Here is a 24586-nt window from a genome sequence, read left to right on the forward strand (position 1 = left end):
GCCCCTCGCCGCGCCGCACCGCCCCTCGCCGCGCCGCAGCGCCCCTCGCCGCGCCGCAGCGCCCCTCGCCGCAGCGCCCCTCGCCGCACCGCCCCTCGCCGCACCGCCCCTCGCCGCTGCCCAGCCTCGGGCCTCGCCGCACCGCCCCTCGCCGCAGCGCCACTCGCCGCACCGCCACTCGCTGCTGCCCGGCCTCGGGCCTCGCCGCACTGCCCCTCGCCGCAGCGCCACTCGCCGCTGCCCGGCCTCGGGCCTCGCCGCACCGCCCCTCGCCGCAGCGCCCCTCGCCGCACCGCCCCTCGCCGCAGCGCCACTCGCCGCTGCCTGGCCTCGGGCCTCGCCGCAGCGCCCCTCGCCGCACCGCCCCTCGCCGCACCGCCCCTCGCCGCTGCCCAGCCTCGGGCCTCGCCGCACCGCCCCTCGCCGCACCGCCCCTCGCCGCAGCGCCACTCGCCGCACCGCCCCTCGCCGCAGCGCCACTCGCCACTCGCCGCTGCCTGGCCTCGGGCCTCGCCGCACCGCCCCTCGCCGCACCGCCCCTCGCCGCAGCGCCCCTCGCCGCAGCGCCCCTCGCCGCACCGCCCCTCGCCGCACCGCCCCTCGCCGCTGCCCAGCCTCGGGCCTCGCCGCACCGCCCCTCGCCGCACTGCCCCTCGCCGCAGCGCCACTCGCTGCTGCCCGGCCTCGGGCCTCGCCGCACTGCCCCTCGCCGCAGCGCCACTCGCCGCACCGCCACTCGCTGCTGCCCGGCCTCAGGCCTCGCCGCACCGCCCCTCGCCGCACTGCCCCTCGCCGCAGCGCCACTCGCCGCACCGCCACTCGCTGCTGCCCGGCCTCGGGCCTCGCCGCACCGCCCCTCGCCGCACTGCCCCTCGCCGCAGCGCCACTCGCCGCACCGCCCCTCGCCGCAGCGCCACTCGCCGCACCGCCCCTCGCCGCACCGCCACTCGCCGCTGCCTGGCCTCGGGCCTCGCCGCAGCGCCCCTCGCCGCACCGCCCCTCGCCGCTGCCCAGCCTCGGGCCTCGCCGCACCGTCCCTCGCCGCACCGCCCCTCGCCGCAGCGCCACTCGCCGCACCGCCCCTCGCCGCAGCGCCACTCGCCGCACCGCCACTCGCCGCTGCCTGGCCTCGGGCCTCGCCGCACCGCCCCTCGCCGCACCGCCCCTCGCCGCAGCGCCCCTCGCCGCACCGCCCCTCGCCGCAGCGCCCCTCGCCGCACCGCCCCTCGCCGCACCGCCCCTCGCCGCTGCCCAGCCTCGGGCCTCGCCGCACCGCCCCTCGCCGCACTGCCCCTCGCCGCAGCGCCACTCGCCGCACCGCCACTCGCTGCTGCCCGGCCTCGGGCCTCGCCGCACTGCCCCTCGCCGCAGCGCCACTCGCCGCACCGCCACTCGCTGCTGCCCGGCCTCGGGCCTCGCCGCACCGCCCCTCGCCGCAGCGCCCCTCGCCGCACCGCCCCTCGCCGCAGCGCCACTCGCCGCACCGCCCCTCGCCGCAGCGCCACTCGCCGCACCGCCACTCGCCGCTGCCTGGCCTCGGGCCTCGCCGCACCGCCCCTCGCCGCACCGCCCCTCGCCGCACCGCCCCTCGCCGCACCGCCCCTCGCCGCTGCCCAGTCTCGGGCCTCGCCGCACCGCCCCTCGCCGCACCGCCCCTCGCCGCAGCGCCACTCGCCGCACCGCCCCTCGCCGCAGCGCCACTCGCCGCACCGCCACTCGCCGCTGCCTGGCCTCGGGCCTCGCCGCACCGCCCCTCGCCGCACCGCCCCTCGCCGCACCGCCCCTCGCCGCAGCGCCCCTCGCCGCACCGCCCCTCGCCGCTGCCCAGCCTCGGGCCTCGCCGCACCGCCACTCGCCGCACTGCCCCTCGCCGCACCGCCCCTCGCCGCAGCGCCACTCGCCGCACCGCCACTCGCCGCACCGCCACTCGCTGCTGCCCGGCCTCGGGCCTCGCCGCACAGCCCCTCGCCGCAGCGCCCCTCGCCGCACAGCCCCTCGCCGCAGCGCACCTCGCCGCACCGCCACTCGCCGCACCGCCATTCGCCGCTGCCTGGCCTCGGGCCTCGCCGCACCGCCACTTGCCGCACTGCCACTCGCCGCACCGCCCCTCGCCGCAGCGCCCCTCGCCGCACCGCCCCTCGCCGCAGCGCCCCTCGCCGCACCGCCCCTCGCCGCAGCGCCCTTCGCCGCTGCCCGGCCTCGGGCCGCGCCCCTCGCCGCTGCCCGGCCTCGGGCCTCGCCACACCGCCCCTCACCGCTGCCCGGCCTCGGGCCTCGCCGCACCGCTCCTCGCTGCACCTCGGCCTCGGGCCTCGCCGCACCGCCCCTCGCCCCTCGCCGCTGCCCGACCTCGGGCCTCGCCGCACCGCTCCTTGCCGCACCGCCCCTCGCCGCTGCCCGGCCTCGGGCCTCGCCGCTCCGCCCCTCGCCGCTGCCCGGCCTCGGGCCTCACCGCACCACTCCTCGCCGCCCCTCACCGCTGCCCGGCCTCGGGCCTCGCCGCACCACTCCTCGCCGCCCCTCACCGCTGCCCGGCCTCGGGCCGCGCCCCTCGCCGCTGCCCGGCCTCGGGCCTCGCCACACCGCCCCTCACCGCTGCCCGGCCTCGGGCCTCGCCGCACCGCTCCTCGCTGCACCCCGGCCTCGGGCCTCGCTGCACCGCCCCTCGCCGCACCGCTCCTCGCTGCACCCCGGCCTCGGGCCTCGCTGCACCGCCCCTCGCCGCACTGCTCCTCGCCGCACCGCCCCTCGACCCTCGCCGCTGCCCGATCTCGGGCCTCGCCGCACCGCCACTCGCCGCCCCGCCCCTCGCCGCTGCCCGGCCTCGGGCCTCGCCGCACCGCTCCTCGCCGTACCGCCCCTCGCCGCCGCCTGGCCTCGGGCCTCGCCGCACCACCCCTCGCCGCACCGCCTCTGCCCGGCCTCGGGCCTCGCCGCACCACCCCTCGCCGCACCGCCCCTCACCGCCGCCCGACCTCGGGCCTCACCTTGCCACTGCTGCCCGACCCCAGGGCCTCCTCGCCAGCCCGCCCGAACACCTCCTTCGCGACAGGGCCGCCCGATCAGCTCCTCGTCGGCGGGGCCCCGCCTGACCAGCTCCACGATGGCGGGGCCCGCCCGAACACCTCCACGGCGGCGCGGCCCCACCCGATGACCTCATCGCCTGGCGACCCGAACAGCTCTTTGAGCACCCTGCCCCCCCCCCCCCCCCCCCCCCCCTTTCTGACGTTCCGAAATCCGGAAATATCCGAACACGGGCTCGGGTGTTTCCGGATTAGTGACGTCAGAAAACATTCCAAAATCCGGCAAAACGGCCTCGGTCCCAAGGGTTCTGGATTCGGGACTCTGCACATGTATACTAAATTGAAAGAAGTACAAGTAAATCGCTGTTTCACCTGGAAATAGTATTTGGGGCCTTGGATAGTGGGAAGGAAGTAGGTAAAAGGGCAGGTCTTGCATCTCCTGTGCTTGCACGGGAAGGTGCCATGGGAAGGGGAGTGGGTGCTGGGGGTGACTACAGAATGGACCAGGGTGTCACGGAGGGAACGGCCCCTTCGGAACGCTGAGAAGGGAGGGGAGGGGAAGATGTGATTGGTGGTGGGATCGCGCTGCGGGTGACGGAAATGGTAGAGGATGATCCGTTGAACGTGGAAGCTGGTGGGGTGAAAGGTGAGGACAAGTGGAACACTGTTGTGGTTTTGAGGGGGAGGGGGAGGGGAAGGGGTGAGAGTAGAGGTGCGGAAAATAGAACGGATACGGTCGACGGCCATGTTAACCATGGCGGAGGGGAATCCTCGGTTGAGGAAAAAGGAAGACATGTCAGAGGCATGTAGTGTGAAAGGTGGCGCCGTCAGAGCAGATGCGACGGAGACGGAGAAACTGGGAGAATGGAATAGAGTCCTTACAGGATACAGGGTGGGAGGAAGTGGGCTTATAGTGGATGCTGGTCGAAAGCCTATCCCCAGAAATGGAGACAGAGAAGTCGAAGTTAAAGAGAGTATTAGATTAAAAGGAGAGGCTCATAATATTGCAAAGAATAGTAGTAAACCTGAAGATTAGGAGAGCTTTCGAAACCGGCAAAGGATGACCAAAAAAAATGATGGCAAGGGACAAAATAAAATATGAGAGTCAATAAAAAATTAGAGTGGGGATTATAAAGTAATTAAGATCAGTAGAAAAAAAGTACTTGAGAAACTAATGGGACTAAAAGCTGACAAATCTCCATGACTTGATGGCCTACATCCTCGGATTCTGAAAGAGGTGGCTGCAAAGATAGCGAATGCACTAGTTGTGATCTTCCAAAATTCTCTAGATTCTAGAACGGTCTCAATGAATTAAAGGTAGCAAATGTAATCCCTCTATTCAAAAAAGGAGGGAGAGAGAAAACAGGGAACTGCAGGCCAGTTAGCCTCACACATCAGTCATTGGGAAACTGCTAGATTACATTATTAAGGAAGTGGTAACAGGGCACTGAGAAAATCATAACATGATTAGGCAGAGTCAACATGGTTTTTTGAAAGGGAAATCATGTTTGACAAATTTAATAGAGTTTTTTGAGGATGTAACCAGCAGGGTAGATAAAGAGAAACCAGTGCATATACAGGTGCAACGTCCCAAATCCGGAACTCTAAAAAAAAAAATGGAATTGTCCAAAAACCAGACATTTTGCACATAGCTGATGGAGTCGTCTGAAATCCGGAATTATTGTCCAAAAACCGGACATTTTGAGGCAAAACCCAAAATCCGGCACGGATTCAGTTGAGGATTCCGGATTTAAGACTATTGATTTTCTTGTCTGAAATCTGGAAAAAACAAAAACCGAAATGGATTAGGTCCTAAGGATTCCAGAGTTCGGACGTTGTACCTGTAGTATATTTGGATTTCCAAAAGGCATTCAATAAGGTGCCAGATTTAAAAAGTTGTGACGCAAGATAAGGGCGCATGGGGTTGGAGGTAAAATATTAGCATGGTCAGGATAAATGGGTCTTTTTCCGGTTGGCAGGCTGTAAGAGCCCGACTACCTGCCACTCTTCCGCGGATACATTCGAGCCAGGGTGTCCCTGGAGATGGAGCACGCGGTGTCCACTGGTACGCTCGTGGCCTTCCGCGAGAGGTGGGCGCCGGAGGGACTGGAGTGCATCATCACCCCTGGCAACCAAATTCTAATTTGATTAAGGTTTTTGTTACAGTTTTAAATTGTTAATTTGTGGGTTCTTGTGCCAAAAGGGGGCACTTGATTTAAAGTTTCTACCAAAAATAGTTGTAACTCATGGGGTGCCGCAAGGATCAGTGCTTGGGCCTCAGCTAATTACAGTCGATATTAATGACTCAGATGAAGAGATTGAGTGCAATGTATCTAAGTTTGCTGATAATACAAAGCTAGGTGGGAATGTAAGCTGTGAAAAGGACACAAACGCTGAGAAATTGGCCTCCTTCACACCTCCCGCAATCGCCTCCAGGGGGCAATAATGGGGCGTTAAGCACTTACCGACTGGGCGCGGCGAGGAGATTGACTCCCGGTATATTTGGTGGGAGGTTTGTAGCGGCGGTATGGCATTGCGCCCCAATCTCCTTCGCCCGAAGATCGTGACGTCATCGGTGTGTGCATTGCCCCGGTACTGCCCTGGAACCAAACTTTGGATCGCTAGGCGAAAACACTGGCAGCTGCAGGAGGCATTCCTCCCTAAAGGGAGGGAAGGAGCCTTCCAATGCTGCACGGCCCATTGTGCAGCGCTGCACACCCCATTGTCCCCACCTATCACCCCACCTGCTGCCTCTTGCACTCCAGGAAGGAAGTGGACCTTGATTTAGTGCTCCACTTCCTTCCTGGAGAGCAAACGGCAAATTTTTAAAAAGTTAACAAAATTAGTGCCTGCCGCTAATTTTTTCAACTTTTAAAAGTTAGCGTCTCAAATGGGGTGCCCCTGAATTTCTCCCCCCAAAGAGCCTGGATATAGACAGGTTATGTGAATGGGCAATAAGGTGGCAGATGGAGTATAATGTGGGGAAATATGAGGTTATTCATTTTGGTAGGAAGAATAGAAAAACAGAATATTTATTAAATGGTGAGAAACTATTAATTGTTGGTGTAAAGTGAGATTTCAGGTCTTCGTACAGGAAACACAAAGTTAGCAAGCAGGTACAGCAAGCAATTAGGAAGGCAAATGGCATGTTGGCCTTTATTGCAAGGGGGTTGAAGTACAAGCGTAAGGAAGTCTTGCTACAATTGTACAGGGCTTTGGTGAGACCATACCTGGAGTATTCTACAGAGTTTTGGCCTGCTTATCTGAGGAAGGATATACTTGCCTTAGAGGCGGTGCAATGAAGGTTCACCAGATTGATTCCTGGAATGAGAGGGTTGTCCGATGAGGAGAATTTGAGTAGATTGGGCCTATACTCTCTGAAATTTAGAAGAATGAGAGGTGATCTCAATGAAACATATAAGATTTTGAGGGGGATTGACAGAGTAGATGCTGAGAGGTTGTTTCCCCTGGCTGGAGAGTCTAGAATTAGGGGGCATAGTCTCAGGATAATAGGTCAACCATTTAAGACTGAGATGAGGAGGGATTTCTTCACTCTGAGGGTTGGGAATGGAAACATAGAAATTTACAGTGCAGAAGGAGGCCATTTCAGCCCATTGTGTCCGCGCTGACCGACAAAGAGCCGCACGGCCCTTGGTCAGCAGCCCTAAAGGTTACATATAAACTTATGAACAATGACGGAAAGGCAAAGAGCATCCAGCCCAACCAGTCCGCTTCACACAACTGCGATACCCCTTATACTGAAACATTCTACACTCCACCCCAACCGGAGCCATATGATCTCCAGGGAGAGGCAAAAACCAAATTAAAAACTCAGGCCAGTTTAGGGAGAAAAAAATCTTGGAAAATTCCTCTCCGACCCACCAGGCGATCAAAACTAGTCCAGGAGATCACCCTGGCCGTATTCTATTCCCTGCAGTACTTAACTTCATATCTTTGGAATGCTCTACCCCAAAGGGTTGTGGATGCTGAGTCATTGAGTAATTCAAGGCTGAGATAAATAGAATTTTGGACTATAAGGGAATCAAGAGATATGGGGATTAGGCAGAAAAGTGGAGTTGAGGTCGAAGATCAGCCATGATATTGAATGGCGGAGCAGGCTAGAGGGGCCTACTCTTGCTCCTAATTCTTATGTTATTATGTTCTGCCTTACAGCTCTGAAAAAAGTGGTGTGTATGCACAAGATGCAAAGCAAATCTTGCCATTGTCATAAATATTGTAACAAATCCTTATTCTATCAAAGATCTCTATGCTTCAGTAAAAGCAAATCCTTAATTTTCTTTTTCCCCTCTTCCTACAATAGAGATTTCCTTCCTCGAGGTTCAGGCATTGTTACAAGACGACCTCTGGTCTTGCAGCTGGTTAATTCCAGCACAGGTACGGTATTGTACTGAATATTTCTTTTATATGTTGTGTAGTTCAAGATTATTTGCCAAAGAAAAAATAACCCTTCTGTGGAGTATGTGGACTGGATTTTAAGAATATGATTTTGACACTCTCTATGCTCATCAAGGTGAGGAATGTCAACTCTAGATACTTTGGCTCTTTAGATTATTCTCTTAGGTAAGTCGAGCTCCCTATGTTCTTAAGTATCTTTCCAGGCTCTGATATCTAGGTATGTTTCTGGAAGTAAGCCCAGGGAACAAATAGAAAAGCTTGCTGTAAATTGCTTCAACAATTAAATCTGTCATGTACCGCCACAGGAATTTTCTCCCAATTTAAAAAAGCAGCAGAGCATCACAACATTAGACCTTGTTTTACACTTTAACCAGTAAATGAATTTATTCAACAAATGATAAACATGCAACTATATAACACACGCATATAAAATTTTACAGTAGATATTAAACCAACCAGCTTCTCAAATAAAAAATTATAAATAGTCACTTGGCTCTCTGCCAACCTCGTGCCAGGGTCAAGGATGTCACTGAGAGGCTGCAGAACATTCTGAGGGAGGAGGGTGAACAGCCAGATATCGTGGTCCATATTGGTAACTGTGACATAGGTAGAAAGAGGGATGAGGTCTTGCAAGCAGATTTTAGGGAGCTAGCAAAGAGATTAAAAAGCAGGACCTCAAAAGGTAGTTATCTCCAGCTTACTCCCGGTGCCACGAGCTAGTGAGTATAGAAATAGGATAGAGCAGATGAATGTGTGGCTGGCGAGATGGTAAAGGAGGAAGGGCTTTAGATTCCTGGTACATGGGGAGCGATTCTGGAGGAGGTAGCACTTGTACAGGCAGGGACCAATGTTCTCACGGTGGGCTTTGCTAGTGCTGTTGAAGAGGGTTTAAACTAATTTGGCAGGGAGATGGGCACCAGGATGTAGCATTAGAAAGGAGAAACAAGGTGCACAAAAGATTGGGCGAGACAGATAGCATTGGAGTAAGAAATAGTACTGTATTAGTTGGATCAGATTAAGAGAGAATACAGGATGGTCGAAGATAGATTTACAATGCTTGTGTGTAAATGCACGAAACGTGGTAAATAAGGTTGGTGAGTTTCAGGTGCAAATAGTCACATGGGAATATGATGATGTTATAATGGAGACCTGGCTCAAAAAAGTGCAGGATTGGGTACTAAATATTCCTGGATATTAGGTGTTCAGGAAAGATAGGGGAGGAAAGAAAGGAGGTGGGCTAGCTATGTTGATTAAGGATAATATTACAGAGCTGGAGAGAGAGGATGTCAAGGACAGAATCTATTTGATTAGAGTTGAGAAACAATAGAGGTGCCTACTAGGTGTATTCTATAGCCATCGACAAATGGGAAGGATATAGAGGAGCAAATTTGCATGGAAATTACAGAGAGGTGCAAGAACTATAGAGTAGTGATAATGGGGGACTTCAACTATCCTAATATAGACTGGGGTAGGAATAGTATAAAGGGCAGAGAGGGGCCAGAATTTCTGAAGTGTGTTCAGAAGAACTTTCTTGATCAGTAGGTTTCCGGTCGATTAAAGAAAGAGGCATTGCTGGATTTGGTTCTGGGTAAAGAGGTGTGCAAGTGTCAGTCGGGGAACATTGAGGGAACAGTGATCATATTATCATAAGGTTTAGATTAGCTATGGAAAAGTATAGGGAGCAATTAGAGAAAAGAAACTGAATTGGAGGAAGGCCAATTTCAGTGGGTTGAGAACGGATCTGGCCCAGGAAAATTGAAATCAAAGATTGGCAGGCAAAACTGTAATCGAGCAATGGGATGCCTTTAAAGAGGAGAAGGTTTGGTTACAGTTGCGGTACATTCCCATGAGGAGAAAAGGTGGAGCAACCAAAGTCAGAGCTCCGTGGATGACGAAAGAGATGGAGAGTTTGATGAAGCAGAAAAAGGGGCATATGGCAGATGTCAGGATGTGAATACCAGTGAGAATCAGGCTGAATATAGAAAGTTCAGAGGGGAATTGAAAAAGGAAGTAAGAGGGACAAAGAGAATGTATGAGAACAGATTGGCAGCTAACATAAAAGGGAATTCAAAAGTCTTCTCAAGGCAGATAAGTAGTAAATGGGTAGTAAGAGGAGGGGTGAGGCTGATTAGGGACCAAAATGGAAACCTACACATGGAGGCAGAGGGCATGCTGAGGTACTAAATGAGTACTTTGCATCTGTCTTTACCAGGGAAGATGATGCTGCCAAAGTCATAGTGAAAGAGGAGGTAGTTGAAATACTGGATGGGATAAAAATTGATGAAGAGGAGGTACTAGAAAGGCTGGCTGTACTTAAAGTAGATAAAGCACCAGGACCAGACGGGATGGATTCTAGGATGCTGAGGAAAGTAAAGGTCATTAGGGATGCAATATATGAATGCTTGAGTAGAGAGGGACATATTAGGGACATCCAACATGGCTTCATAAAAAGGTAATGTCTTACAAATCTAATTGTATTTTTTGAAGAAGTTATTTATTCTTATATGCTTCTTACCTGGTTGAACTACATGTTTAGAATCTGTGTAATAATCAAGGTCAGTAAAGCTACAAGGTCTTTGTATGAATCCTGCAAAACTTGACTGAATTGAGAGTCAAATAGCCTGCTGTCATGCACTGTCCATAAAGAACTGCTACTTGGATGAGATACCAGTCTTGATTGCTGCAATGGAACGGGTAAAAATAGGAAATTGGAGGTTGAAACGTATTTACATAGGATACACGGCACAGAAACAGGCCATTCGGTCCAACCAGTTCATGTTGACGTTTATACTCCACTCGAGCCTCCTCCCGTCTTTTCTCATCTAAATTTCTCCGCATAACCCTCTATTCCCTTCTCCCTCATATGCTTGTCTAGCCTCCCCTTAAATGCATCTATACTATTCGCTTCAGCCACTCCCTGTGGCAGCGAGTACCACATTCTCACCACTCATTGGGTAAAGTATTTAGGCTATTGAAGCCACTAAAAATGAACATGGCTGTTGATAAAAGGTTTCTCACGTGACAGCAGTCAGATCATAGAAAAAAAAAAGCTGGTCACCTAGGGACATTCTTAATAAGTTACAGGAAGAGAAAGTGACTTGGATCTATGTAAAATATGTCAACTCGATAGCTATTTCAAAGATTTACATGGCTGTGTTGGCTACTTTATACATGGAGAAGAATCTATGTTTTGAAGACAAAAGAACTCCCTGCTCCTCTTCCAGTTGTGAAACAAGACCTTTAGCATCCACCTAAAGCACAAGACCAGGCTGTGACAACAATGAAGCATATTTGTCTAGTGTTAAATTTCTAGCTGTCCCATTAACTCAGTCACATATTAAAAGTGTTTGCATTCTGTTTCTATAATAACTCATCATGTTCAGGTGTCTGACCTGAGAGTCTCTAACAATTAAACTAGTTCAGCATGTGGATAGTGCATACATGTTCAAAGATAGCTTTAGAGACCTTAATTATTACATAGATTCTAAACATGCAGTTAAACCAGGTAGGAAGCATGCAAGAATAAACAACTTCTTTAAATATACAATTTGATCAGTTACCAGTGGTGTCCCGCAGGGATCGGTGTTGGGACCTTTGCTCTTTACTATTTTTATTAATGATCTGGATGTAGGCCTTGGTGGCACGATCTTTTGCACATGATACTAAGATCTGTGGTATTGTTAGGACTGTAGACAATGCTCGTCTGCTTCAGGTGGATCTTAACTTGTTGGGAGGTTGTGCTCATGACTGGCAAATGAAGTATAACTTAGATAAGTGCAGTGTTATGCATGTGCGATGGGAAAATGCTCAACATTCATGCACCCTTCAGGGAAAAGCATTAAAGAAGGTAGAGATCGAAATAGAGGCATTCTAGCGCTTACATCTCTCAAGTTACATGAGCAATGCCGTGAAGCGATAGCTGGAGCATAGAAAATAGGTGCAGGAGCAGGCCATTCGGCCCTTCGAGCCTGCACCACCATTCAATAAGATCATGGCTGATCATTCCCTCAGTATCCCTTTCCTGCTTTCTCTCCATACCCCTTGATCCCCTTAACCCTAAGGGCCATATCTAACTCCCTCTTGAATATATCCAATGAACTGGCATCTCTGCGGCAGGGAATTCCATAGGTTAACAACTCTCTTAGTGAAGAAGTTCCTCCTCATCTCAGTCCTAAATGGCCTACCCCTTATCCTAAGACTATGTCCCCTGGTTCTGGACTTCCCCAACATCGGGAACATTCTTCCCGCATCTAACCTGTCCAGTCCCGTCAGAATCTTTTATACGTTTCTATGAGCTCCCCTCTCACCCTTCTAAACTCCAGTGAATAAAGGCCCAGCTGATCCAGTCTCTCCTCATATGACAGTCCAGCCATCCCGGGAATCAGACTGGTAAACCTTCGCTGCACTCCCTCAATAGCAAGAACGTCCTTCCTCAGATTAGACGACCAAAACTGAACACAATATTCCAGGTGAGGCCTCACTAAAGTCCTGTATAACTGCAGTAAGACCTCCCTGCTCCTATACTCAAATCTCCTAACTATGAAGGCCATTTGTCTTCTTCACCGCCTGCTGTATCTGCATGCCTACTTTCAGTGACTAATGAACCATGACACCCAGGTCTCGTTGCACCTCCCCTTTTCCTAATCTGCCGCCATTCAGATAATATTCTGCCTTCGTGTTTTTGCCCCCAAAATGGATAACCTCACATTTATCCACATTATACTGCATCTGCCATGCATTTGCCCACTCACCTAACCTGTCCAAGTCACCCTGCAGCCTCTTAGCATCCTCCTCACAGCTCACACTGCCACCCAGTTTAGTGTCATCTGCAAACTTGGAGATATTACACTCAATTCCTTCATCTAAATCGTTAATGTATATTGTAAAGAGCTGGGGTCCCAGCACTGAGCCCTGCGGCACGCCACTAGTCACTGCCTGCCATTCTGAAAAGGACCCGTTTATCCCGACTCTCTGCTTCCTGTCTGCCAACCAGTTCTCTATCCACGTCAGTACATTACCCCCAATACCATGCGCTTTGATTTTGCACACCAATCTCTTGTGCGGGACCTTGTCAAAAGCCTTTTGAAAGTCCAAATACACCACATCCACTGGTTCTCCCTTGTCCACTCTGCTAGTTACATCCTCAAAAAAATTCCAGAAGACTCGTCAAGCATGATTTCCCTTTCATAAATCCATGCGACTTGGTCCGACCCTTTCACTGCTTTCCAAATGCGCTGCTATTTCATCCTTAATGATTGATTCCAACATTTTCCCTACTACTGATGTCAGGCTAACCGGTCTATAATTACCCGTTTTCTCTCTCCTTCCTTTTTTAAAAAGTAGTGTTACATTAGCTACCCTCCAGTCCATAGGAACTGATCCAGAGTCGATAGACTGTTGGAAAATGATCACCAATGCATCCACTATTTCTAGGGCCACTTCCTTAAATACTCTGGGATGCAGACTATCAGGCCCCGGGAATTTATCGGCCTTCAATCCCATCAATTTCTCCAACACAATTTCCCTCCAAATAAGGATATCCTTTAGTTCCTCCTTCTCACTAGACCCACTGTCCCCTAGTACATTCGGAAGGTTATTTGTGTCTTCCTTCATGAAGACAGAATCGAAGTATTTGTTCAATTGGTCTGCCATTTCTTTGTTCCCCATTATAAATTCACCTGAATCCGACTGTAAGGGACCTACGTTTGTCTTCACTAATCTTTTTCTCTTCACATATTTATAGAAGTTTTTGCAATCAGTTTTTATGTTCCCTGCAAGCTTCCTCTCGTACTCTGTTTTCCCCCTCTTAATTAAACCCTTCGTCCTGCTCTGTTGAATTCTAAATTTCTCCCAATCCTCCGGTTTGTTGCTTTTTCTAGCCAATTTATATGCCTCTTCCTTGGATTTAACACTATCCTTAATTTCCCTTGTTAGCCACGGTTGAGCCACCTTCCCCGTTTTATTTTTACTCCAGACAGGGATGTACAATTGCTGAAGTTCACCCATGTGATCTTTAAATGTTTGCCATTGCTTATCCACCGTCAACCCTTTAAGTATCCTTTGCCAGTCTATTCTAGCCAATTCACACCTCATACCCTCGAAGTTCCCGTTCCTTAAGTTCAGGACCCTAGTTTCCGAATTAACTGTGTCACTCTCCATCTTAATAAAGAATTCTACCATATTATGGTCACTCTTCCCCAAGGGGCCTCGCACAACAAGATTGCTAATTAGTCCCTTCTCATTACACATCACCCAGTCTAGGATGGCCAGCTCTCTAGTTGGTTCCTCGCCATATTGATCTGGAAAACCATCCCTAATACACTCTAGAAAATCCTCCTCCACCGCATTGCTACCAGTTTGGTTAGCCCAATCAATATGTAGATTAAAGTCACCCATGATAACTGCTGTACCTTAATTGCACACATCCCTTATTTCTTGTTTGATGCTGTCCCCAACCTCTCTACTACTGTTTGGTCTGTACACAACTCCCGCTAGCGTTTTCTGCCCTTTAGAATTCCGCAGTTCCACCCATACCGATTCCACATTATCCAGGCTAATGTCCCTCCTTACTATTGCATTAATTTCCTCTTAACCAGCAACACCACCCTGCCTCCTTTTCCTCTCTGCCTAAATGTTGAATACCCCTGGATGTTGAGTTCCCAGCCTTGGTCACTCTGGAGCCATGTCTCCGTGATGCTAATTACATCATATCCGTTAACTGCTGTCTGCGCAGTTAATTCGTCCACCTTATTCCGAATACTCCTCGCATTGAGGCACAGAGCCTTCAGGCTTGTCTTTTTAACACACTTTGGCCCTTTAGAATTTTTCTGTAACGTGACCCTTTTTGTTTTTTGCCTTGGGTTTCTCTGCCCTCCATTTTTACTATTCTCCTTTCTATCTTTTGCTTCTGCCTCCATTTTATTTCCCTCTGTCTCCCTACATAGGTTCCCATCCCCCTGCCAATGGAGAAAATAGAGTGTTGGGTGTATCCATAGGACCATTGAGTACTAGATGTGGCACACAATTTGTGCAAGAACTTGGTCGCACATGGTGGGTGATATTGAGGCTTTGGAAAGGGTGCAGAGGAGGGCCACTCGACTAATTCCCAGTTTAAAGCATTTACTTATCAAGGTAGGCTAAAAGAGTTGGGACTCTACACTTTAGAGAAGCGTAGACTTAGGGGTGATTTGATTGAGGTGTATAAGATAATGAAAGAACTAGATTATGTTCCAATGACAGTTTGTTCCAATTAAATAGTTTAAGGAGGACCAGAGTTCACAAATTTAGGTTGTATAAGGCCAGATCTAGGTTAGATGTCAGGAGGTGGTTCTTTTCCCAGAGAATAGGGGACCTTTGGAACAGGTTGCCGTCTCGTGTGGTGGATGCTGATTGCTGAATTCTTTCAATCAAGAGCTTGACCAGTTTCTGGCTGGGGCGGAGATCACCTCTTACAGAAGTCTGATCCAATCCAGTCCATCCCCACATCTTCATTTGTCCACCCTATCTGGTTGCCTTAGAACATAAGAACATAAGAATTAGGAACAGGAGTAGGCCATCTAGCCGCTCGAGCCTGCTCCGCCACTCCACAAGATCATGGCTGATCTGGCCGTGGACTCAGCTCCACTTACCCGCCCGCTCCCCATAACCCTTAATTCCCTTATTGGTTAAAAAATCTATCTATCTGTGATTTGAATGCATTCAATGAGCTAGCCTCAACTGCTTCCCTGGGCAGAGAATTCCACAGATTCACAACCCTCTGGGAGAAGAAATTCCTTCTCAACTCAGTTTTAAATTGGCTCCCCCGTATTTTGAGGCTGTGCCCCCTAGTTCTAGTCTCCCCGACCAGTGGAAACAACCTCTCTGCCTCGATCTTGTCTATCCCTTTCATTATTTTAAATGTTTCCATAAGATCACCCCTCATCCTTCTGAACTCCAACGAGTAAAGACCCAGTCTACTCAATCTATCATCATAAGGTAACCCCCTCATCTCCGGAATCAGCCTTGTGAATCTTCTCTGTACCCCCTCCAAAGCTAGTAAGGTGACCAAACCTGCACGCAGTACTCCAGGTGCGGCCTCACCAATACCCTATACAGTTGCAGCAGGACCTCCCTGCTTTTGTACTCCATCCCTCATTCCTCCTCAGATCTAATTCCTTGAGCACAACAGCAGAAGAACCATCATGATCTCCTGGACTAGTTTTGATCACATGGAAGTGTCGGAGAGGAATTTCCTAGATTTTCTTTTCCTCAAATTGATCGTTGTTTTTTTATCTATTTCTTTGGCCTCACCAAGGGATCACGTGGTTTTGAGTGAAGTGGGGAGAGTAGACGCAATTGTGTGGGACAGGCTCGAAGAACCAGAGGGTCTTTACCTGTCCATCATTGTTCATATGTTCCATGGAAGTACTGATCATGCCTTGACAATTGTCTCTATAGTCTGCAATGCCATTCCTAAATTTCTTTCTTTTTCCAAGGAGCTAATTGACATAGCATTAATTGCTTTCACTCAGTGTTTATTTCACATAAGCACTTCTGTGGGGAGGGGAGAATAATCTTAACTCTCTCACTTAAGACGAGTTAATTTCCAATTACGTTGTCCAGTTCTATGGTCACTAAAAAATGATTGTGAATTTTGTTAAAGAAATGCTTTTATAATTAAAATATTTGGATTATTGTCTTATTTACTTGAAAATCAATTTGAACAGATGAGATTTAAATGTTTCCAAAATTGTATTTAGTCTTGTTTAGTTATCCTATTTTCTTTTGTTTTAGAACATGCTAAATTCCTACATTTGAAAGGAAAAAAGTTTACTGACTTTGAAGAAGTGCGTCATGAGATTGAAATAGAAACGGACAGGGTAACAGGAACGAACAAAGGGATTTCGTCAATACCCATTAACCTGAGAATCTACTCGCCAAATGGTGTGTAAAAACAAGATGAAACAGAATTTTGCTTCCATGTATTGTATGAAGGTTGTGCACTGATTCGATATGACACTTCTGTGCAAAAGACTCCAATTTGGAAAGAGATCTTGCCATTTGCAAGGGAAGTCACAGTTACATGAATGTAGCTAAACTGGTGTAATTAGTAATTAAAAAAACTGGGCCAGATTTTCCACATTGAAAAATAGCTCTTTTTTGGCGCTATTTGCAAATAACAGCCGATTTTTTAATGCTGAAATAGCGCCAAAAGAAAGGCCTAAGTTTCGCCAAAATTTTTTAAAATTTTGGCATAGCCTTAAAATACCACTCTTTTTAAGGACGGAGCTACATTTTTTCGCCTTAAAAATAACGCCCGTTCTGCACATGCCCAACATAGCATACTTGAGGCTCTAAAGTTAAAATGCAGGTGGGGAGATTACTCTGACGGAAAAATTACTTGTTCTCTGCTTTGATGCCGGTGAATGGATATTTAGGCATCTTTTAGTGAAACTTGTTCTGTAAAATAAACATGGCTTGACCACAGAGTTTTGAGTTCAATCTCTCTCTGTCTCGTTTCATTCTCTCTGTCTCGTTCCATTATCTCTCTCTCCCTCTCTCTCTCTCTCTCTCTGTTTCGTTTCATTCTCTTCTCTCTCTCTCTCTCTCTCTCGTAACCACGGCTCCTAAACCCCTTTAATAAGTCTGCCTGGTTGGAAATTTGACTGAAATGTCCGTATAGTTTCATGTCCTTGGGCTGATGCTTTTAATTTCCCCGCTGCCGGTGGTGGTGATCCCTCACAGATCGGGTTGGGATGGTGCGCTGACTCCTTGGGCTGCTGCTCTTTATTTCCCTGCTGCTGGTGGCGCCATTGCCTCCCAGGTCAGGTACTGAGGCTGGTTACGGCCAGTGTGCATGCTTTGAGGAGGAGGGCAGTGAAATTGCTGCAGTGCAGTGTGCCGATCGTGCAGGCTGAAGAATAAAACCAAATTACCGAGAAGTTTACATTTTTGAAATTACTGCTTTTAAAACCTCAAATGTTCAGTGCATTTTTAAGTAGTTTTTATATAAAATATAGGTTTTGTTCCCTCCTAGAGCTTTAACTTTAAGCTCCGTTTCCCAAGATTTCAATCGGACTCGACTAGTTAAGGCAAGCTTTTTCAAAGTGGTATTTAAAATATGCTTATTGGGGAAACTTGCAAAAACGGCGTTCTCGTTGGTTTTGACCCCGAGTAATGTCACAAAAACGGTTCTCAAAAAAATCGGCCCTTATTTTTTAATAACGGCGTTACACCACTGGCAAAACTAGCAAAATGGCCCTAAATTTATTTAGCTCAAAAAAAACCTTTTAGCTTCAAAAAATGGAGCTAAATTGATCCTTCCCGTGATGAATTTCTAGCCCTTAGTGGTTTAAAATAAACAAAGGCCTTGAAATCCCGGCCTTGCCGGGTCTGTATGGAATACGTATGGACCCGGCGAGGCCTCAAAAAAGCCGTTTTTTGGCGCGCTGAAAACCAGCTTTTCCGATCTCTCTTGACAGATCTCTTGGCAGGAAGGACATTCGCGCGGGAAACATTGTATTTGCCCATCTCTTGCCCAGCGAATATCCTTCAAACTCTTGTGCCTGGTAAAAGCAGGCGCATAGTCTATTTTTACCAGCGTAAGAGTTTTAAAACATATAAAAATAAAATTTAAAAACACATTTTTATGTTGAAAACACTGGGCTAGAATTTCCAATGGCTTACCGTACGGTTTTTGGGCGGAATTGGCCCTTGTGGGCGGTAAGCAGGTAAGCGAAAAATTCCCTACCTGAGTTACACTGGCAGTTTCAAGGTACCACTAGGGAGTGGACTGCAGGCGTGCACCGTCCTCAGATCACCATGTAGGTGAGTATGAAAAAAAACATCCACGAGGATCAGCAGGGCTGGGCAGTAGGTGAGTACCTCTGCAAGAAAAAGTTTAGTAATTGTTTTTTTTACTCATTATTTTAAAAATCTGTTGTGTTGATTTAGTTTAAAAGGGTCTTGAGAATGTTTTTTTTATTTTTTATCTGATGGTTTTAAAAAAATATATTTTTATTGTTTTTCTGCTGCTAGGCCCAACCCGCAGCCTCAGGGTAAATTGTTAGTGATTTAAAAAAATCACTATTTTCTTTAGGAACCGCCCAATCGACCCTATATTGCACTTTTTCGCCCAGAATGGACGAAATGAACGGCCATGTTTTTCGTTCGGCGGATTTTAACATTTTTTGGGGGGAAGTTTTTGCCGGCGATAATCTTCCCAATCTTAGCGGTCTTTTGGGTGACAATCAGGCACTGGCGGGCTGAAAGGAAATTCTAAGGTAAGTTTATTTTAAACCCTTTTAAAACATTAATAAAAATCCCAAAAATATATTTTTTCTAAAACATTTAATTAACTTTAATTTCAATTAATGTTAAATATGTGAGGTGTTTTTTTTAAATTTTTATGTTGTGTTTTGGTGTTTTAGGGGGTATTCTCATTGATAGTAATAGGAACATTGGATCAGTGGAGGAGTCCGAGGACGGAGATATCAGAGTGGGCGTGGAGTGGAGAATTAAAGTGACAGGCACAGACTTTGAGGTGTCAGATGAAATTGAATGCATAACTGTGCCAGGTGATACATTTTGAGAAGAAAACTGAAGAGTGGAAATATACATTAAATGGTAAAACTTTAAAGGGAGTGAAGGAGCAGAGTGACTTGGGGGCTCAGATACACAAATCTTTCAAAGCTGTAAACAAGTAAATGGAATCTAAAGTTTTATAAACTAGGGGCATAGTACAAAAGCACATGGATAATGCTAAACCAATATTAATTATTGATTAAGTTACAGTTAGCTTTGCCTTTGTCTAGCTTTGCCCACCCTACTTCAGTAAGTATAGGGTGCAGATGAGATTCATTATAATGCACTAAGTGGAGGAAGTGCATCTGAGAGGGCGCTGAGCACCTCGAGTCTCGTCGCTGAGAGCATGCAGAAATCAAGCGCAGGCAGTGGAAAGAGCGTATGGCAAACCAGTCCCACCCACTCTTTCCCTCAACGACTATCTGTCCCACCTGTGACAGAGACTGTGGTTCTCGTATTGGACTGTGCAGTCACCTAAGGACTCACTTTTGGAGTGGAAACAAGTCTTCCTCGATTCCGAAGGACTGCCTATGATGATGATGATGATGACCAGGAATGAGGGTCTTTATTTTTCAGCGAAACTGTGACTCTTTTCATTAGAGCAGAGATGTTTTAAGAGATTTGATAGAGGTATTCAATATTATGAAGGGTTTTGATAAGGTAAATAGGGGGACAAACTTTTTCCACTGATTGATGAGTCAGTGACTACAAGGCATCAATTTAAGATCATCATCAGAACAAAGGGAGAGAATAGGACACTTATTTTTGTACAAAGGGTTGTTGGGGCAATCCATAATCCCAGCAGAAATGGTGATGGAAGCAGAATCCATAGTCGATTTTTTAAAGAGAATTAGATAAATATTTTAGAAAAGTAAAATGTCACGGTTATGAGAAAGGGCAGGGGAATTGGATTAAGGGAATAAATCTTTCAGAGAATGGCATATTTTGGGCCAAATTATTTCCTTCTGTGTTATAAAATGCTATGCTTCTAGGTTGACTTAGCATATACAAGTCCTTCCATGGCTTCGCCCCTCCCTAACTCCGTAATCACTTTCAGCCTCACAACCCCACGAGATGTCTGCTCTCTTCCAATTCTGCCCTCTTGAACATCCCTGATTATAACTGCTCAACCATCGGTGGCCGTGCCTTCAGCTGCCTGGGCCCCAAGCTCTGGAACTCCCTCCCTAACCTCTCTGCTTCTCTACCTCTCTTTCATCCTTCAAAATGCTCCTTAAAACCTACCTCTTTGACCACGCTTTTGGTCATCTGCCAAAATTTCTTTTTATGTGGCTCGGTGTCAAATTTATCTGTTTTGTCTTATAACATTGATGTGAAGCACCTTGGGATGTTTTACTCTGATAAAAACGCTATATAACTAAAAGTTGTTGTTTATGTAATCAGAGATTCTTAACATTCCCGTTGTGGTCTAAATCTTAATTGCAGTTGAAATCATAGTCCTGCCTCTGTCTTTGTTGTCAGACTATTGTAACGATTCAGGCTTTTTCCCTACATTTGTTTGTGCTCGCAGTTGCACAACAATTTCCATAAGCAGACTGGGTTCTTTTATGAACGGAACCTTCACTCAGCATCATATTATACCTAGGTATAACAATTCACCCCTAATCGCAGTAAACTGCTTACTGGAAAATATATAGGATGCGCACAATGTTCTCCTGTCCCCTTTAAAGGTGGAAAATAACAGCTCACTATACCAATGCATACAGGCTACAATCACTTGATCACAGTTATTGGGGAAATAATACATGAAAGAAAAAAAAGCACAAGAAAATACTAAATAGCATAGGCTTAAAAGCGATATACTTAAAAACAATAGGACTGGAATCCGTCGACATGGAGTTAATATACCCTTTTCAGAATGTTTGTTTTTTACATTCTTTAGCAAGCAGGACTATTTAGAACGACAAATTGTGTTTGTGTTTTTCAGGATGTGATGTGTGTGGAATGTATAAACCGACAAGTTCAGATACTAAGGGGCCGAAATAGCCCCTCTCCTTAAGGCCTGTTACCGCCGCAAATCCGTGGCCACGCGGAGTGGAGTGGCCGCCGACTTTTCATGGAATGGCCGCTGATAGCCCAATTGCCTTTCCGAGATTTCCCGGCAGTGCCCAGATTTCCCTCCCCCCCCCCTCCACCGCTCCGCTGCTGCCGATCTGTGTTAAGTGCGTCATCACCGTGCGCACCGCCGATCTAACCCCCTGACAGCGACATTCCCCTCTGAAAATCTTCGGCCCGCCTGGCGGTGCCAAAACCTGTTTTTTCCTGGTAGCCCAGTGAGGCTGCGGCCTTCTGCAATGGTGGTGCGGCTTCCCTTAAAGGGGAGGATGCACTGCTCCTGCTGCCATGATTTTTTTTGTCGCCCGACTGCCATGTCGGCCCAACAATTATGCCCCCGGGTTTGGCCAGGCCATCAACAGGAGGCCTGGCACTCCATCTTGGAAGCCAGGCCGCTGGTCCAGCCGAAACCCTCCCTGGTGGCACAGTGGGTTAAAGTTTTAAAATTGTGGAGGTTCACTCCTTTAAGTGAAGGGGAGGGCCGTGGTGACACGACGCCGTGATGGCATCATCGCGGCAGTCACTCCGCACTGCCCCCAACCTCCGCCCCTCAGGTGTTGCCACCTCTGCGTATCCTCTCCTCTCGTGTAGTCACCATCCCCATTAAGAATGACTTACGGATCCGAATTTAAAAAAACAACAAAGAGCGGAATTTCACTCAAGTGGTGACCTCAACCAAAACTGCGGTAAAAACCATTGAAACGGGGTGCATGTGCCCCGTTGCGGGGGGGGGGGGCAATTTTGGCCCCTAACAGTGTTGTACTTGGGAGATGACGTGTTAATGTTTGAATTTGCAGCTTCTTTCATACATTTCTTCCCGGACTTGGTTTTACACCTTACTAAACAAAATGGATTTTCCGCGTGGCTAAGTAATCAGAGAGTATACAATCATATGTGTCACTGTCTCAATCCACGTATATCAATGTTTCAAATAAGCTTTTCCATTCATCAAAGTAACTTTACTGTAAATTAGTTCTAAACACAGACATTTGCCACTTTCTCGTAGACAATCTTGCAGTCCTCTATTTTGAAATGTAGTGAGGCAGCTTCCATTTTAATTCTAGCTATTTAAAAAGAAATATAAGCATTCAAAATAACATTCAATCCCTGGCATATTTTACCATAGTGGATAGAATATTTACTCTTAAAAGTTAAGACTTGGGTTAAGTAACTGCTGGAAGCAGGATTGGAAAACTTTTATCATTAATTCAAAAAGTCTGGGACACCAGATACCAGTGTTTGTACTGTGACAAATCCATTGTGCAACATGAGTCATTCATAACTATAAATCTAACTAAATATGCATGCCAGATATAATATTCTGTGTATAATCTTCAATTGTGATTCCTGCTGGAGAAAATTGCCAGGAACCCTCCTTTTAGGGGAATAGGATTACTGGCAATTTTCTGTTTCGATACAGAACCATTCTTCTCTTTTAGATACGGTAAACTTCCGCTCTCCTGGTGCCATGGTTAAATAAAAAGGTGAAGATTAAATTGAATCTAAAGGAAAAGTCATATGCAAAGTACATAAACAGTAAAGGAGAGGATGATAAAAGGGGAAAGGATGACGAAAAGGAATATGATGATCTTAGGAAAGAGATTAAAAAGACAATTTGAAAGGCAAAGAGGTAATATTAAATTAAAATAGCAAAGAATATAAAAGGAACATGGCAATTGCTAGACAAAAAAAACCAAGATCCATCTAGTTCGCCGTCCACCATCCTGGTAGCCGCATGATACAATGATAATGGCGTTGTTGATGAATTATAGCAATCAATCTCTAACAATTAATCTACAACAAACCTAGAAATGACACAGAAAAACTCCAGTGGTGGAGAACTTTTGGAACCATAGGTCCAAAGTCATTTTTTTTCTCATAAGCGTGCTACACTTACCATGTCATGTCTCAAATTATTCAAATACTGTATTCCAAAACATTATTTTCTGAAAGAAATGTATCTAATTTGCATTTGAATGAATCAATACTAACTGCTTCCACCATCTTTCCAGGCAGTCTGTTTCATAGATTGGCCAATCGTTCCCTGGAATATTGTTTCCGCAGATTAGTTTTGTATTTACTCACCTTCAAGCACAGGCCATGCCCCCTTGTTCTGCAGTTTTGGACAAGGTGAAATAGCTTGTCATAATCTACATTATCTAGTCTGTTTAGGATCCTAAGAACAGTGAGAACATGCCCAATTTTCATAATCACTCTAAATATTTCAGCTTAGATACTTAGGCCCCAATTTTCCACATTCACAATTTTTGGCTCCCACGTTCAATTACGTACGTTTTTTTCCCTCTCCCATTTGCACAAAAAAACCCGATACTTTCCACAAAGCAAAAGTTATTTTTAGTGCCGCGCTACCTGAGACAATTCTGGGGGCGGAGCTTGTAGTGTGCGCTGGGAAAAAAAATCACATATATTTCAGGGAAAGAGAATCATATTGAGAAAACGCAGATATGAACAAAATAGAATAACTCGTTATGCCACCTTACTCGATGCATCCTGCACAAAGTCAGGTTAGAGATTATGTTGAATGGCTCAGTAAACTATTAATTTCCCCCCACCACCACTATTTCTACCAGGAACAGCTTGATGTGGTGATGTGTTGGGGGAGGGGGGGGAGGGAAAAGGTGATCATGCTTGTCTATATTCATGGAAAAGGTTGAGAACATTAAATTGATCTACCCACTGTTTAACAAGCATGTTAATGGCATCCAGCTTTGCTATGGCGTGCAGAAGGTTGTTTAAAGTTTAAAAAGCCCCTTTCATGAATGGAATCAATGGCAGGCTTTTGGGAGAGGCAGAGGCCTTCATATAAAAACTTTAATAAAGGCATTAAAAGATATAAAAGTTAATCTACTGAATAATTGTGTTAACTTTATTATAAAATATGTAGTTTAAAAAAAAGTAAGTTTAAATCTTGCACAGACAAGTTTTTTAAAAATCATATGCCTCTTCAGCTGCTCTGCTGTTACAGGGGTCCAAGAATTGCATTTTCCTCTCTTCTTCCATCCCTACCTAGCCCCGGATCAATCTGCCAAAAAGATTTAAATTAGCACGGCCCCAGAAAATTTGATGAAATCCGCAGTGGGGAGGCCATTCGGCCCGGATTGCAGCGGGCCGGGTGTGGGGAGGCCATTCGGCCCGAGATTGCAGTGGGCCAGCGCCGATTTCCTTAATTTCAGGTAGGCTTTTTTACAACGGTACCTAAGATCACTCTGTGCCGTTTTGAAAAAAATCGTTGTTGGGGAAACTGGCATAAATGGCCAGAAACGGCGTGGAATCCCTTTTCAACGCACCAGTGCCAAAATATCTGGCGTCAAAAAATCTGGCGCTGACAGTCAGCGCCGCTGTCAAAACCATGAGGAAAATTTCAAATTACCAATTACGCCAAAAACAAATCGCCGGGTGCCAAAAAACAGCGCCCAATGATGGCGAAAATTTCCCCCATAGTTTGGATACTTAGTAAAGTATTTTGTAGGCATGTAAGTAACACAAAGAGA

General features: G+C 47.8%; 1 protein-coding gene across 1 annotated transcript in view; it reads left to right on the forward strand.

Moving 5' to 3' along the window:
* dnm3a (dynamin 3a) overlaps positions 1 to 24586 on the forward strand; it is a 486179-nt gene that overhangs the window by 104629 nt on the left and 356964 nt on the right. The window contains 2 exon segments of the mRNA XM_070887379.1: positions 7345 to 7418; positions 16212 to 16361. Coding sequence (XP_070743480.1) covers positions 7345 to 7418; positions 16212 to 16361 — 224 coding nt within the window.

This window comes from Pristiophorus japonicus, chromosome 8, assembly GCF_044704955.1.
Source record: "Pristiophorus japonicus isolate sPriJap1 chromosome 8, sPriJap1.hap1, whole genome shotgun sequence".
NCBI lineage: Eukaryota > Metazoa > Chordata > Chondrichthyes > Pristiophoridae > Pristiophorus > Pristiophorus japonicus.